This window comes from Dermacentor variabilis, chromosome 10 (genome assembly GCF_050947875.1).
Source record: "Dermacentor variabilis isolate Ectoservices chromosome 10, ASM5094787v1, whole genome shotgun sequence".
NCBI lineage: Eukaryota > Metazoa > Arthropoda > Arachnida > Ixodida > Ixodidae > Dermacentor > Dermacentor variabilis.
Window position 1 is genome coordinate 31,537,335 of NC_134577.1, and position 15,725 is coordinate 31,553,059.

The 15,725-nt window shown below is 48.1% G+C and overlaps 2 protein-coding genes across 2 annotated transcripts in view; both read left to right on the forward strand.

The window, feature by feature from the left end:
* LOC142560256 (uncharacterized) overlaps window positions 1–9,762 on the forward strand; it is a 70,567-nt gene extending 60,805 nt beyond the window's left edge. The window contains exons 8-9 of the mRNA XM_075672212.1: window positions 7,302–7,484; window positions 8,760–9,762. Of these exons, the coding sequence (XP_075528327.1) occupies window positions 7,302–7,484; window positions 8,760–8,875 (299 nt within the window). The 3' untranslated portion in view covers window positions 8,876–9,762. The remainder of the gene's footprint in view (window positions 1–7,301; window positions 7,485–8,759) is intronic.
* A 2,231-nt stretch (window positions 9,763–11,993) lies between these two features.
* The window catches only part of LOC142560257 (tRNA (guanine-N(7)-)-methyltransferase), a 39,305-nt gene continuing 35,573 nt past the window's right edge, over window positions 11,994–15,725 (forward strand). Inside the window, exon 1 of the mRNA XM_075672214.1 lies at window positions 11,994–12,070. The gene's annotated coding sequence lies outside the window, so the exon portion shown is untranslated. The remainder of the gene's footprint in view (window positions 12,071–15,725) is intronic.

Genomic DNA, 15,725 nt, shown 5'->3' on the forward strand with positions numbered 1-15,725 from the left:
TAAACATCTCGCCGTGTTTAGAAAGCTGATTGCTTGGAAATTTAGAAAGACAAAGTGTAATAAATTACGGCACGAGAACGTTTGGAGCCACAAGCACGATGACCATAAACATATCCACGCACAACCCGTCATTCCCACATTATCAATACGATCATGGCGCCGGTGTGTTTCTTTCTTTCGTTTCTTTTTTTTGTGTGGTCGTAATCACAGGCCGAGCGCGACCTAGCTATAGACTCCTTCTCGAGTCCTCTTAAGGTGACGGAGATGGAGTGAATGTTGTGGGTGCAGGGTGGGTTCGGTTGACCGACGACAAGGGTAATTGGAGATTTCTGGGAGAGGCAAAGTTGGGGGAGGCGTCCTGATCGTAAACTTTGAGGTGCACTAAAGAGGGGTGTTCAATTAAGATGGATCGACAAACACTTCTTGAATGATTAAAGAGTCACTCTTATCGGAAGCAGAGTCTTGGTTAGCAAGCGAAAGAAAGAAAGAAAGAAAGAAAGAAAGAAAGAAAGAAAGAAAGAAAGAAAGAAAGAAAGAAAGCTTCTTGTACTTGCTGCGCCAGCTTTGCATGACGTCATAGATTTTGATAGCGTCTGATCGGGACTTTAATCCTAAGGAGCATTCCTGAAAAGCAGAATAACTTGGAAACTTTTGCTTTCGTTCGTTATTGGACTGGCTCTCTGCCGGGTCTTGCTTCTCTGCCTGGACTTCTGGACATACCGATGTGGCTCAGTAGCTACGGCGTTCCGCTGCTGACCACCGGGTCGCTCGTTCGCTTACCGGCCGCATTCCAGTGGTGACCGAATGCTTAAACGGTCACGTACCGTCCCTTGCGCGCACGTTAAAAACCGCTAGTCATCGGAATCAATTCGTATACCCCCAAAGTGTGTCGTCTGCTCTTGTTTAAACCCCGTGATTTCTAGTTAAAGCAAACGGACCACCAAGCCAGCTACGAGCACTGCTGGCAAGACCCAAAAGTCTTTCTTTCTTTCTTTCTTTCTTTCTTTCTTTCTTTCTTTCTTTCTTTCTTTCTTTCTTTCGTGCTGCCACGAGCTCAGTGTTCACTGGCACTAGGTATCGAAAATAAGGAGACGGAAGGCCGTCAAGTTCGGTAGTTAGTTTTATCGCGTGCGATCGCCGTCCGGCAATTACGCTTTCTTACGGTCTCACGCGTCCTAGTGGGGAAGACAGCTTCGCAGGTCGTATATGCGTTACTCCCCCCCCCCTCCCCCCCTGCCGCCCCCTTCAGGCTCAAGCCCTTAAGCTCCTGTCCGTCTTGCGCGAGGAGGAGCCTGGGAACCCGCGCGGTCAGCTGATTGATGGGCGCAACTTTCATTACGGTCACCGCTCTCGACTTGGCAAATTGCTTCCTCAGAGAGGGTGGCCTTTACTGCGCGCTGGCGGAGAATGGAGCTGCGCCTCTGGCGACCCGTCGCCGGAACCATTACAGACGCGCGAGTTCACGCCGATGCTCCCTCGAGAAGGAAATCTGTGCGCCCTGCGTCGCTGCATGCGGCGCATGCCGCGCCGTGACACCTAAAGCTCGTATTCACCTGATCGAAGGATCGAGCTCGGACGGCTGCTCGAATGTAATAACTTCTGGCTCCTGCGTTGTAGCAACAGAACTGCTAGTTGGCCTAGTTTGGTGCTTGCCAAAAGACTCGTTTTTTGCCGCAAGTTAAAACGCACACAAAAGGCAGACAAATAGAAGACAACACGGGCGGTGTTGTCCTCTATGTGTCTTCCTTTTGTGTTGCCACAAAAAAGGAAGACACATAGAAGACAACATAGAAGATACATAGAAGACAACACACAAAAGGAGAACACATAGAAGACAAAACGGGCTGTGTTGTCTTCTATATATGTGTCTTCCATTTGTGTTGTCGCCCGTGTTGTCTTCTATGTGTCTTCCTTTTGTGTGTGTTTTACCTTGAGGCAAAAAATACGTCCTGAGTTGCAGTTTAATCTCTGCTGGCCAATCACAACATAGTCCAGAATTGTGCGATCGTGCGGGTGTTTTCAGGAAAAGAAATCTGCGCTTCGTCTCACACACCATGCAATGCTGTTCGAGCCCATGCTTGTACAGGCTGATAAGAGGTCGAATTTACGCGGCCGTTCCAATGTTGATGCTTGCAGGGATCGTGATGAGTCAGTTATAGGGGCCCAATGGACAATCGTGGAGATCCGTAAAAACGAGCGTGTGCACGTGGATGACTTCAAACACGAAAGCTGCGCCGCATCTCACTCGTGTATACCGTGCAACGCTTTGCAGGCTAAAGTTGCTGGTTTCGGCTGATCGTCAGAGTTCACATGGTCGTTCGCACGTAAGGACGTTGTAGGGCCGGATTCACGAAGACTTATGTCGTAAGATCTTTTTTGCCGCTGGTCGGCGCCTGTTCTGACGAGTAGTCCGAGCTTAATAACGTTCGTGCCAATACGGGCCCTGATCCTTGAATGGCTACTATACGCGCAGTGGCCACCCCAGTGATGTATAGGTAGTCTAATTAGGGGCGAGTTTTATGCCATCAACGTGAAGAATAACTTCAGGGTCTATATTCACAAAAATTTGGTTGCGCTAGTTAAGTTCGCAAAAACAAAAAAAAAAAAGATGGCCCAATGGTGCACAGCGAACGTACCATCAGCGAAGGCGACCGACCAACGAGAAAAAGTTCCAATGAAAAACGGCCCGTGTTCACGAAAATGTCTTACGCCATAATTGTTCGTAAGAGCAAATTTCAACCAATCCTTTGTTTGACGTATCATGAACGAAAGTGGCCGGTCGATAACAAATGCCACTTATGAATCTAAATTGTAAATTCGGCCCCACAAGAAAGACCTATAACCACGCGGCCTTTGTAGTGAAATTCCGCAGAATATGTATTTCCTGACGTATATATGTAGCGAAAGCGCGGTGAAGGGATTAGACCGCACTGAAGCTAGCTGTTACCTTGACGTGTGTACGGAAAAGCTGCAACAGGATGGATAGGTGGGCTAGTTGGTAACGCATTAGTAGAAAACTTAGAGCGCGAGAAATATACTTAGAGCGAATGAAAGACACAGGCGCGTTTGGTGTGTGTTCCTTTTCTACGTCCAGTGTCTTTGTTGCGCTAGTAAGTTCTGCAATAAGAAAACCTGCGTGTCCAGAAAGCCCTAACAGAATTAGAGTTTATGGAATATAGTAGTCTGACAGCAATGCTGAATGTCCGAATGAATGAATAAACCAGCAAACGAACAGATATTCTTATCCATCCCACTTGACAAGGGGGAAGCTTCTCAATAGCGATACCTCACTAATAGCTTTGCCGAGTGATCTGAGCAGAGCGATCGTTCACGAACAACCAGTCTGGACACAGACAGGAAACGACAAAAAATAAAGAGAAACAAAGAAAGAAGGCGCCAACTGACCGTTTGTTGCGCGAGTTGTTATTCGTCACAAAACATTCCTGGGCCACGCTTATACATATATAGGACCGCCATAATTCTTCATGACTGCGCTTTGTTCGTTGGTCCGCACTTGTTTGATTTGTTAGTGCAGGGGCTTCAAGAAACTTATATCAGTCCAGAGCGGCCAATAGTAGCGCAGTCATAGGGCTGTAGGACCACTCTGGCTGAAAGGCACGTTATCCTGGAAATTTTATCGACACATATTACTCAACACCAGCAACACCGCCACCAAGAGTAGCAACAACAACAGCAGCAACAACAACGACCGCAGCAGTAAAGAAAAGCACAGCCAGAGAAAAAGAAATGAAGTATTGACGACTTCTGACAAGGACCTAAGTGCCGCTTCCTTGATCACACTGGCTAAGCGATTACCTTGTCCGTCAGGCCGAACAATCGAGTGCAAACACGTGACAGACAACCTTCTTTCGCGAGTCACGAAAAAGCATATATCTGAAATATCTCAAGTATTCGCCAGGTTCGTCAGCTGACTGGCTGACGCAAGCGGCATCCTTCTCGTAACGGCGCGGTTTTCAGTGTACAGGTTGTATAGTTGCTCGTCCTTATGTTACCGGATCGTTCGTCGTATGAATTCGAATAAAGAAAGCAAGAAAGAAAGGAAGGTAGAAGGAACGACGGGCGAACTTATCCTCCTTGACTGGCCAGACCACGCGAGTAAAGAATTTACGACGCGCATACATTTCCATGACTCTATCGCCGCCTTTGCTGTTTCCTCTCCATACTTCGATCAATCTTGGCTCGAAACTGGTCGCTGCTGTCTGGTCTTATATTCGCGGTGAAAAATTGCGCAAAGGTGGCGCAGAGGCTTGAAGGATGCGCACCAAGTTGGTCCGCCAAGTTCGAGCCGCATAGTTTCCTGCAAAAGTCAGTAGGGGGAACTTTGGCGCTATAGTAAGATACAAATTTAAAAAAAAAACTGCAGTTGGCAACCAAGGCACACGGACTGCACGGGGTTGTGTTACTCCACCAGCCAATCATAGAAGCAAACAATATCGTCATCATGGGAGCTTTTCAAGATGGGGTCGTACTCGATACCTACGGAGCGTCTGCTGTTCTTGGAAAAGTATTTTCATCGTGGAAGCGATGAGCTGTGTAACAGACATGGACAAAGTGTATGGAGTCTGAGCATTTCACTCTTAAAAAGTCCGCGGTACAGTTCATTTCACTGCCGACACCGTTGTTCTCATTAAGCTTTACTGTCAACCGAAGTGAAACTTCACAATGGCGAAAAGCGTTTTATTTCCGTTCAGTAAGTTTGGATTTCACCGTTTGACTATTATAGACAAGTGAAAACTTGTACGATTACGCGCTTATAATTTTATTTTTGTGCTTACCGCAAGAGTGGCTGGCGGTCATTAGGAAGCGGGCGAGGCTTCACTGCATACTTAAGTTGTATCCGACTATAGTGTATGGAAACCAAAATAACCGCGGCTCAGCCAGCAAGGGAATGATCGCTAGCGCACAGATTCGCCTAAATCTCGCACTTCTGGCTTTAAACGACTTTGTGACTTTGCAGGTTGATCGTATTCGACAAAGCATCCAATTGTAGATGTAATTAACGATTTGCATCTGTATTGCACGGCTGCGATACGAAGTATCGACTATATCACGCTGACAGGCGTGTCTTCACATGTAAGCCTACCAAACGAAACGATAGGATCGAAATAATTAAAATCACAATTGACGTCAGAGCCATATAGGGAAGTGAGACGAAATGCAGGAAGGCGACGTTCGAATCGAATCAAACTCGTGACTTTTTGTAGAAATGGCGAACCCAAATTTAGCGGACACCACACCTGCTGTCCGTGCAAAGATGTTTTCAGTTGTGTGCGTGTTCGTTGCCAGTGTTCGTTGACACGCAAGCCGTTCGCATCTGCTTTTTTCTACAGAACTCTATTACCCATTTTGAAAGGGCAAGTAAGTATCAGACACAAATGAATACATCATAGGCTATATCTTACCGCGCAGTCGTATGTGCGACCCCAATATCGTGTTTGATCTTTCTTTTTTTCGACAGTAGAGCACCGCCGTCCCAGAATGACCGCGGTATACAGTGCGAAGGCACCGAGTGATCCACCTTACGTTGGGCAGGCCACTCCCCCCCCTCTCTCCTCCCCCGTCCACATGCTTGGTATGCGGTCAGTCTGGTCAAATTGACCGACCAACCCTTTGAGGCCTCGCACTGGGTCTCTCCGCCCCCCTCAACCCGCCCTCCCCCCGCCCCTTACTCGTCTTTTGGGCTCGGTCGTGACGGCCCACTACCCGTCGCTCTCTTATACGCCGCGTGCTTCATCTCCGGATGCCGGGGAATCTGCATACAGATTGCTTTTTCGAGGAAGAGGCGGCGAGGCCAGACGCCGGTGATCCTCCGCGCGGTGTCCGTGTCGAAAGGCCGCGTTCATCCCTCCGCATCCTCGGTTGTAGCTAATGGTTTTACTCTGACCATTTTTAATGCTCAACTTCCGCGCATTTGCTTGCCTTATAATGCTGCGTGTTTCTCTCCACCGCCTCTCCGCCTTTCGTGCACCTTTCTTTGACCGAGCACTTCATTGCTTCTTGCTCCGAGTGGGTCGTGCAGGGCCGCGGGACATTCATTCATTCGTTTATTCTTTATTTACACCATATTTTACAAGATACGAAAGCATCAGGACAGTCAAGGACAGTGAACCGTCCTTGACCGTGAGACAGTTCACTGTCTCACGGTCAAGGACGGTCGTTTTCTCGCCTTTTTTTTTTTCAGCGACATATGATGGGGCACCAGATGATGTATGCGGCGCTGAGCGGAACCGATATCGGCCGCAGGCTGAAAAGAGAGAGGCTTAGCTCTCGGTGCAGGTTCTACTGGCGGCCGGACGAAGGCGCCACAGTCTAGCTACGGCAGCTTATTCAAAACGCGCCGCTAAAGAACGCGCAGAGAACGACATTGGCCCAGTTGGCATTTAGTTGGCCCTGAGTTGGCCCCTGAACTTCTTGTTAGGTCAACAGGTCTGCTCTCTAAACTATGACCTCATCAAAATCGTGATTTTATTTATTTTGAATTAACCGCCGAGCTTTAACATGACTACCTACCTTCATCACTTCGAACAGTTGTTCTGTTGCCGATAACATCACAAGAGCTTCACCTTTTTTTCCCCTTTTTTCCTTCTGTCCGTCTTCTTCTAGAACCTTTCTTCTCCTTTGTCTCATTCCCTGCAGAGTAGTATGAAAGCGAAAATATGCTGGCTAATCAGTCTGCTTTTCTTTTTTCAATAAAGAGCTTTCTCTCCCATAAAGTTAGTACATACTAAGGCTATAGTTTGTCATATTGTTTCTGTATATGCTCCCACAGGGTTCCTATAGAGTAATTGTAGTTGGTCCGCATCATGCGCAGTGCACCGAACGGGAAACGCGTAAACCGAGAAGCAGACTCCGTCGATGCCTTGCTTCTCGCGCCAAGCATTGCTTCGCGCGAGCGTTTCCCGTGCTTGTCTTCTACCAGCCATAGCTCCCCATACAATGGCCAAACTATCCAATGCATAGGAGGCAAATAGACGAGATTTAGTCTCGGGTTATTAAGGCCGTAGTCCTCGCTATATATATGAATATGCTACGAATGGCGCGTTCGTTGATTCGCATACAAACGCTCATTGTGGCTGCTGCATGCTAGCGCTTGCGTTCCTTCCATCTTCCTCGAGTCCTGTGGTGAACGACGTTCTTCCACTCCTTGAGTGTATATATGGTCATGCCTTGTCAAGCGACCGCGTATCAAATTGCGTAACTCGTTCCTTAAGATATCGCAAAAAGGTGATCGATCGATGACACGCGTTCGTAACTTTCTTTCTTCTCTTTTGTGTACGCAGTGATGTTGCCCACGGACGGTTCGAGCTGCATCAACGTGGTCGGTCTCATAGTGGCCTGCTCCATGTTCCTGATGGCCCAGGTTGTCCTCCTGCTCGTCTGGGGCTGCGTCTGGCAACGCCGGCGCCGCAACAAGCTCGACGAGTGCAACACGCCCAGCATCGACATACTCTACTCGTCTTCCAGTAAGATCTACTAGCGCGCGCCCCGCCAGAGTTGACTTCACGGCGAACGTGGTTCGAAACACGGCGTGCGCCCCGCTGTTCGAGACGTTTCAAGTGCGCTCGTGCTAGTGTGTGCGTGTGTGCAATATTGGCGTCACACGGGCACTTTCGATCGGGATCTGGCCCCACCACAACCAAAACCTCGATTGAGAGTGGCTCCCCTTCTTCGCAAAAAGTGGAAGAATGCCAACTGCGATTGAGAAATTCAATCCCGAACGGACTCTATCGTGGTCGAACCTGCCCCGTGCGAGCGGGGTATTACTGTTTGTGTTCGTCATCAACAGTGCAATATTCGCACGCTGCTTTCTCCAGCTTTAGAGAGTCTCTTCTGGAACAAATATTTCCGGAGACAAACAATATATCGATTGGATGTGTGGTCAAATGCCGATTGGAGAGAGGCATTAAAAGCTCCGCTGGAGCCAAGTGTAAGCAACGGTAGTCCAAACTGAACATTCGGCTTGTGGTATTTATACAGGAAAACATTCCCGAGAGATTTCCGAGTTATCGAGCTGATCTGTCTTGCCTCTGTGTATTTTCGCTGCTGTACAATCCGAACAAAAAGGCAAAGGGTGTACTAGTATAATATAACCATAGTCATGCGCGATGTATACTTATAAAAAGGTCATTTCATTGGGCTCAGGCGCAAGCATACGGGAACGCGACGCTGTTGATACACATAAATATCACTAAGTCGCGTTTGAGTACAATTAGAAAGCCCTATTTTGCTCTTATTCATTGTGCCACCTGTGTGTAGTTCGAATATTTACGCGCCGATTTAGTTTTTGTAGATATAGTAAGCTTCGCCTACTAATTGGACGTACGTGACAAACCGTTAGCGTGTAGTTTTTGTTCGTGCACTCTGATAATCTAAATCATTCCTGCGAACATTTATTTTATCTAGCTATTTATGTTCGGTACTTAACTGTCAGCAACGTTTGCGACCGGAAAGCATCCAAGCACGTCGTGTTACAGATAAGAAATGTCCACAAGGATAATAATGATTTCCAATCGTGGGACGAAATTGCGCTCTCAACGTTGTAACATATCTGGGGGCGTCATATAGGTTTATTCCCGGTTTACAGCTTAGCCTTCGTGCTTGTCTGCGGGTCATTAAACTCATCCAAAACATATTTCGAAAATCGAACTTGTTGTTAATAGGATAGGGGAAGAAGTGCGAACAAAGTAAGGAATAATGATTATATTTATATATAAATATTTTTACTCTCTCTCGAACAGGAGAAAGCAGCGTGCGGTATATGAGGGATGGCTCCACCAGCCGCCAAGCAGCTGGCAGCGCGGCGTTCAACTCGATTTTCAACGGGCCTTGCCGACACTTGCAGTCCAGGCGTTGAAAGATGCGCAAGGTCTCTGGCGCCACCTACGTACTAAACACACGTACACCATGCGTGCACGGCGCAAGCAAGAAAGGTCTCCCAACTTCGCGCCAACGACTAGCTCGACACTGCCAATACGTATACGTACGAGAACGAGAAATTCTCACAAACGTGTGTGGCTGCTCTACACGGCACGTCTTCAAGACGTCGTCACGAAGACCACGCAGCGACCACTCGCAATCGCAGCATGACCGGCCGTCGGCATCTCCGAAGCCAGTGGAGAAAAAAAAAGACAGTGTAACTGGTGTTTGGTGCATTGCCTAACGACGCGTGTGTTGCTGCCAACGCTGCTTCGAAACTTTGTTTTTGTGCTTTTGTGTAAATGCGTGGCATCTTTCTTTCGGTCCCTCTTGTGCGTCGTGGCGTGCGCACCAAAGAACAATCGCTTGGACGGAGGTCGCAAGATATGACACGCCAGTTCATTGACTCCAGTGTGCTGGACGTTAACTTTGTGTGTATCGAATGTGAACTCTCTTTCAACCCTCTGTGAAGTGAACATTGTAGTGGTCTCGTGTGCCTTGAACTGCTCTTGAAGGAGGGGACTGGTTCCCTATAGCGTATATTTCGGTATCTGGAAACATGGGAATGACTGCGAAAGTTTTAGTCCCGCAGGAATTGACTCATGCCTGCAGTGTGTAAGACAGTCTAGTATTAGGTGCTGGTCTCTTGCTAATTTAGTCCGCGTAGAACGCGAGGCTGACACACAAAACTTCAAAGATGCCTCTCTTGAATCTAGATATGGTTTCGGTTTCGGCTATTGCTAGTGGTTGAGCATAAAAGAATGAAATTAGAGCCGGAATCGTAGTTTAATGTCATATGGCATTTGCACAATGTTCGAACCTGTCCTGGTTTTAGCGTCTGTGTTCTTTTTATTGCGAGCTTCTTCTGGATATCGTTTGCGCTCATTTTATATATATATATATTAACTAACTGTTGAGCAGCAGCTCTTAACCAACCACACTTATCTTGCGTTAGAAGTGTTGTCTAGTTCGAAAAGTTTGACAAGGGCTTCCATCTGTGCTTTAGTGACCGGTGTTTCTATTTCGCCATTTCTATACAGGGGACTGCACTACAAGATATTTTTACGCACTACGTTCACCAAAGCCACAAGGCAGCTAGCTCCTCGCGTCATTTATATTTTTTTCTATCAGTTCAGTGTCCATATACCGTTTAACCATAATCAGCGTCACATAAATTACTGTGACGTGACTCACCGGTGGGAATATGGCGAGCTGTAGTCGTGTTACCTTGCTCTCTTTCACTTGGCAAAACTCACGTTGCTACTCAGTGCGTTGCTTGGCACGCAGTCATCTGCCAAGGTATTTAAGATGCACATCGCTTTTTACCGTAACAAAAATCAGTGCAAGAATCAGCCGTATATTTCAGCTGAGAGTCTTTATTGTCCGTTCCGCTTAACACTAATCTCAAAACTCGCATTTAATTGCGTAAAGTGATTTAACCCACGGGAGCCCAATTAACTTAACAATCACAGGAGCACAACGAGCCTTGCTGCCAAACCACAGAGACTCAACGTGGACGCTTGTCTGCCCCCCCATCTCAGTCAGGTCAGAACGACGTTCCTTAGACAACGGACGTGCCTGAGTGTTTCGTGACACGACGTCATCAAGGAAGGCCGACGCTCCCTCTGCAAACCACGTTTCGCGAAAGGAGTGAACCTGTGATGGGTCGGCGTCGTCCCAAACTTCAATGTATAGATTATTTATAGATGACGTCATGTCGCGCAAGGAGCTCAGGCGTGGAAGTTTTCCAACATCCGCAATTCTCGAACGACCCGCGACTCGAAGCTCGTCCCTCCATTCCACTGAGTGGAGCACAGGGTCGGTATTTTGTAGCGATGCCTTTTTCCGATTCTATGATTTTTCAGGATTTTCGCGATTGGCCAGTGGTCAGAGCGACGGTCTGCCCACATTATCAACGGGATCAGGTGGCCGTGTGTGGTGGATGATAAGAATAGCATAGAATAAGGCATAAGGCATCGCTACAAAATAGCGGCCCAGCTCTGCCATTCGGCTGAAGAAGGCGCTACACTTTTCAACAACTGCCGTTGGAATGTCGATGAAGCCCAGGGACAACTTCTGTCTAGGGTTGGCGCTACAATCTGCTTTTCTTGTAAAACCTCCTGGATCTTTTAAAAGTACCGGATGGCTTTGATCTCGCCGCCGTGCCACGCGATTGGACGATAACTTCGGCGCGCCCCCTGGTATCGTCCAAGAGCAGCTAGCAGACGTCGGCCGCCTGGCACGCATCGGTCGCCGTTCTCAAACGGGGCGCAAGCGTAGATTTCGCTTGATTCACACTCGTCCGGCACCGTGCCCGCGTCATTTGCGAAGTGCCGTTGCTGGCCGCTCAGCCAACACGTTGTCGGCGCGGCGAGTGACAAGATTGAAACGGAACGAAAGAAGAAAGCCAGCCTCTCTTCTGCTTGTTCACCCAAGGGAAATGGAAAGGAGCGAAAGGCTATGACGCGGCGTTAACTAAGGGATTGGCCCGTTAAAGTCGCGTGGCCGCATGATCCAACTAGGCACATCGGCCGCGCGTATTTTGAATCATTTTCGCTTGGACAAAACTAGGAGGCGCTGCAGGCAATGGGCGCTACTTTTGGAAGGTCCAGGGGTTTTACTTTCTCGAGTCGCGGGTCGAGGTGAAGCGTTGAGTGGAGGGACGTTCTAGAAATTGGAATAAACGTCTGTTGGGGGTCACGCTGCCAAGTACGAGCCCCGCACATGCGCATTTGCGACCTCGATCAGAGGCTGTGAGCAGAGGAGCATAAAAGCATTCATCTATAATGCACTGTGTTCCATCTAAAAAGAATCAAGTTGCGTGATTAAAAAGACTGCTGAGAAAATGCATACTCACACAAAAAAAAATATCTATTCGCCTTAAGCTGCTACATCAGCGCCCACTTGCGGGCCGCTTCAATGAGTGAGCAACGGCGAGCGATAAGATAATCCATTCAGCTCGGCTATCGGCCAGCCGAGGCCCAGCACCGTCACCATGACGCTCCCATAGTGCCGTGCGCGTGAGTTTCCGTGTCGTACAGCCCAGTTACCACGTCTATCGTGTGGAATGACTTGAAAGCCCCTTGCCTAATGCTGTCCGGTCGCTCCGAAAAGGGATCACGAATGCCGTCATGTGAGTGCAGCCAAGCTTCACATTCAATGCAAATTAGGAACTTTTCGTTACAAATCCCACGTAGTGACGTACAGACGTGTTGACACGATATCGGAAACATAAGGCTTAGTTCCTCGGCGCTAGTTGCGCTATTACAGATTGCCAACTCTTTCGTGAAGAGACACGTTCAGGCGAGACCGGTAGCAGGAAGTCAACTATACCGTCTCTGCTGCAAACATTCTCGCTCATGGAAGCGAGCGAAATGAAATCACGTGCAACTGATATCTGAAGCAGTTATCAGCGGGAATATGACGGGACATTTCTTGGATAACAAGTATGGCTTGTCTTTTTCTCACCGCACGCGTACATGTCCCAGGTTCATGTCACTCTTCCAGAAATTACAGAATTAGAGACGACAAAATGCCTTACCGGCGTTAGTGACTGTTCCCGCCGATCGTGTTATTTTCTGTAGTTCTAATACGTGGGGCCTGCGACAAGATTGATTGATTGATTGATTGATTGATTGATTGATTGATTGATTGATTGATTGATTGATTGATTGATTGATTAATATTGGAAGAGTTGGTAAATTCTGTCGCAGGCGCTTCCGCAACATTTGAATTTCATCGTCACACGTGGACGGGTTATCCACGAAAACATCCGGTTCCTCAACCACTATACGCGAAACTTTGTTCGGAATGCATTCGTTCGCGCACAAGTTGTCGCAAATTCGCAAAACTCATTTTTAACAGGCACAGCGAGATTGTTCGATGACGCTGCAGCGCTGGCAGGCTTACAGTATCACTGTACGCATTACGCAAGTGGCTTTTAACTCGTTTTCCATTGCGTTTTTATCTCCGCACTTCAAGCGTGGGCAGAGTCTGCGCTGCAATATTTTGCATGGAAATTTACAAGCCATGCGCAAAAGGTACAGGCTTTCTTTCGCTTTGCGTTCGTGTGTGATTGTCCATGCGTGCATGTGTTACGGTGTAAGTTATGTTCATTGTTATTTTTCTCCTTTCTATTTTTTTTTGTCCTCATTTTGGTATGCATGTCCGTGAAACTTTACGTACCGTCGCATGCAAAAGTACTGGACCACCCTTCTGTTTTACGACCTCAATTTTCGCATCAGCTGTCAAAGATGTTGCCGTTGTTTCTGCCCAAGGGATGTTCTTCAGGAGCGTATGATTACGCCTTAGACTATATTTTCCTCAATTTCACTGTAATAGGTCAATTATTATATGAGAAAATGAAGCTCAATGTTTCGCATTGTTTGAATTTCGCGCCTAAACGCCGAACCGGTACGTCAACGTGACGTCATGTATCTCGAAGTGTTTCTCCGTATTTTAAGTGAAAGTTCTTGAAGCTTACAAAATTCAGTCTTTGTCGTTGCCGTAGAATAAGTACACTGCAGTCCATCAGTACCCATAAGAAATTAACTAGGCCTGGTCAGATGCCGTCTGACTCCATGACGTCACGATTCCATGACTCCATGACGTCACAGCGAGCACTCGTTTTTGTGCCCTTTGAGACTTACCTATGCAAGAAGTGTTCTAAATAAGAGTGGCGTTTTTTTTTTTTTGCATTGCAGAAGGGTAATTTACTAATACGGACAAATATATTGTTATCTTTATTATTCCTTTAAGTGAAAGTCAACGGTAACATTTCCGTCAAGCGATGCCCAATGGAGGTTTGAAAAATGTTTGGGGGGATCTGTTATTTTTGCACGCGCCTGTACGTGTAGAAAGATATCTAGATCGTATATCATTGTCGCAGATGTAATGTGCTTTTTTTATCGACGCCAATGCAGGCTACAGTACATAACTCGTAGAACAATTTTAAAAAGTGATAAAAACGATGCTTTTTTTCCCCCGTAGACGCTGACACGAAAGCGTTCTTAGTCAACACGTTTCAAGCGTCCTTCGGCAGGACGTCCCCACTAACGTTCTTAGTCCGAGAACGTTGGTCCCCGCAGTGAATAATTGAGCGGTGAAGGCTGAACATCAGTGTCTTAGTTGGCACAGAAATGTTCAGATCACATGAACAAACATGGAGTTCGAATTAAAGAGGCACGTCTTAAGGGTGCTAGACATTAAGTTTAAATCGTGTGATATGAATTTCATTGAAATATTTTTTATTATTCCTTCCTAATTTTTTTTGTAGAATTGTGGATCGAATCTATGCAGTGAATTAGTGATTTAGGTTCACTCGCATCCCCTTAAGCGTATCACTGTCGTGATTTTGTGTTTGTTTTTCACTCGAAGCGCAACACACCGCCTCTTGCGGGGCGTCAAATATAGTGCTGGAAAAGGAGTGCATGACGAATAGTCATTTTTATGAGTGAATGTACTTCTTGAATCTCACAATAAATATTTATTTTCCGCATTTTATCATGCTCCCTTAACGTAAAAGGATGCATTCTAGAGTTACTGTAGAGGGATGCGTTCTGAGTTACTAGCGCCGCTATAGATGGCTTGCAATGACGTCATCGTAGCCGCCGTGCTGGTGCACCGGCACGGTGAGAAGCTGGGTCTGTGACGTCACGTGAAAACTACAGTGACGAGCGTCGTTTCCAAAACGGCGGTGGTAGTAGCAAAAGCCAGGCGCTGTAGTTGAGGTTTCATTTTGAGTGCCCGTGCGTCTTGATCTGCTGGAACTACGGCTGCGTGGGCGACGAGACGCGCGGCGATGCTCCGCTCCACAGATGATGCGTTCCAAGCGCTCACACAAGGAGTCGAGCGGAGATTGCACTGCGGAAGAGCAGGGAAGAGTTTGCAGAGCGGTGGTATTGTCACCCGGAGACGGTGACGTGGCTGCGATGGTTGGGGTGGCTACTTCCATGACTTTGTCGGCCAAAGCGGCAAGTCCGGTAAGGTCCATGGTAGAGGCTGTCGCCAGGACCATCTGCACGTTAGCCGGGAGTCGTTGCAAAAACAGTTCGCGCAACAGCGTGTCGTCGATGGATCTCGCGTTGTTTCCGAGCAGCTGGCTCATTCGGCGAAGAAGTTGACTAGGGCGTCGGTCGCCGAGTTCTTCAGCGGACAGAAGCTGCTGGATGCGAGAACGTTGTGAAGCTGCTGTGCGCTGTAGCAGTGCTGCCTTGAGATCGTCATAGGCGGCGGCAGACAATGGGGAGTTCAGCAAATCTGCCACCTCGTCAATGGCGGCGGGCGAGAGCGCTGCGACGGCGTAATGGAACTTCGAGGCTTGAGAGCGGATACCAGCGACTTGAAATTGCGCTTCGGCCTGAAGAAACCACGCCGAAGGATGCTGGTCCCAGTACTGTGGGAGGCGGACAGCGATGGCGGAACAGCAGGGCTCACCGCGTTCCTCGGATGGGTTCGGGCCTTGAGCTCTCGTAGCGCCGGTCTGGTCCATGGTCGTCTCTACCACAGGAGCGTATGGCAGTATCACGTCCGGGTCACCAAACTGTGGCGACGAGCGACCACGTAGACCGTTAAAGTCTCGGGCTCTCGCAGGAGAGGAAGAACCGACAGTCCGTCTCTTAGCGTAGCATTCTTTTTAATGATCTCCTTCGGAAAGCTAGCCCGTGCCGGAGCGCCAGCCGCTCGAGCCTCGTGTAGACGCGAGCGTCTACGTCATCCCTCGTGCGACGCCGATGCTGCTGCCGCTACACTACCAATTCGCCGAGCGCCGTCAGCTCGTTAAACACGGG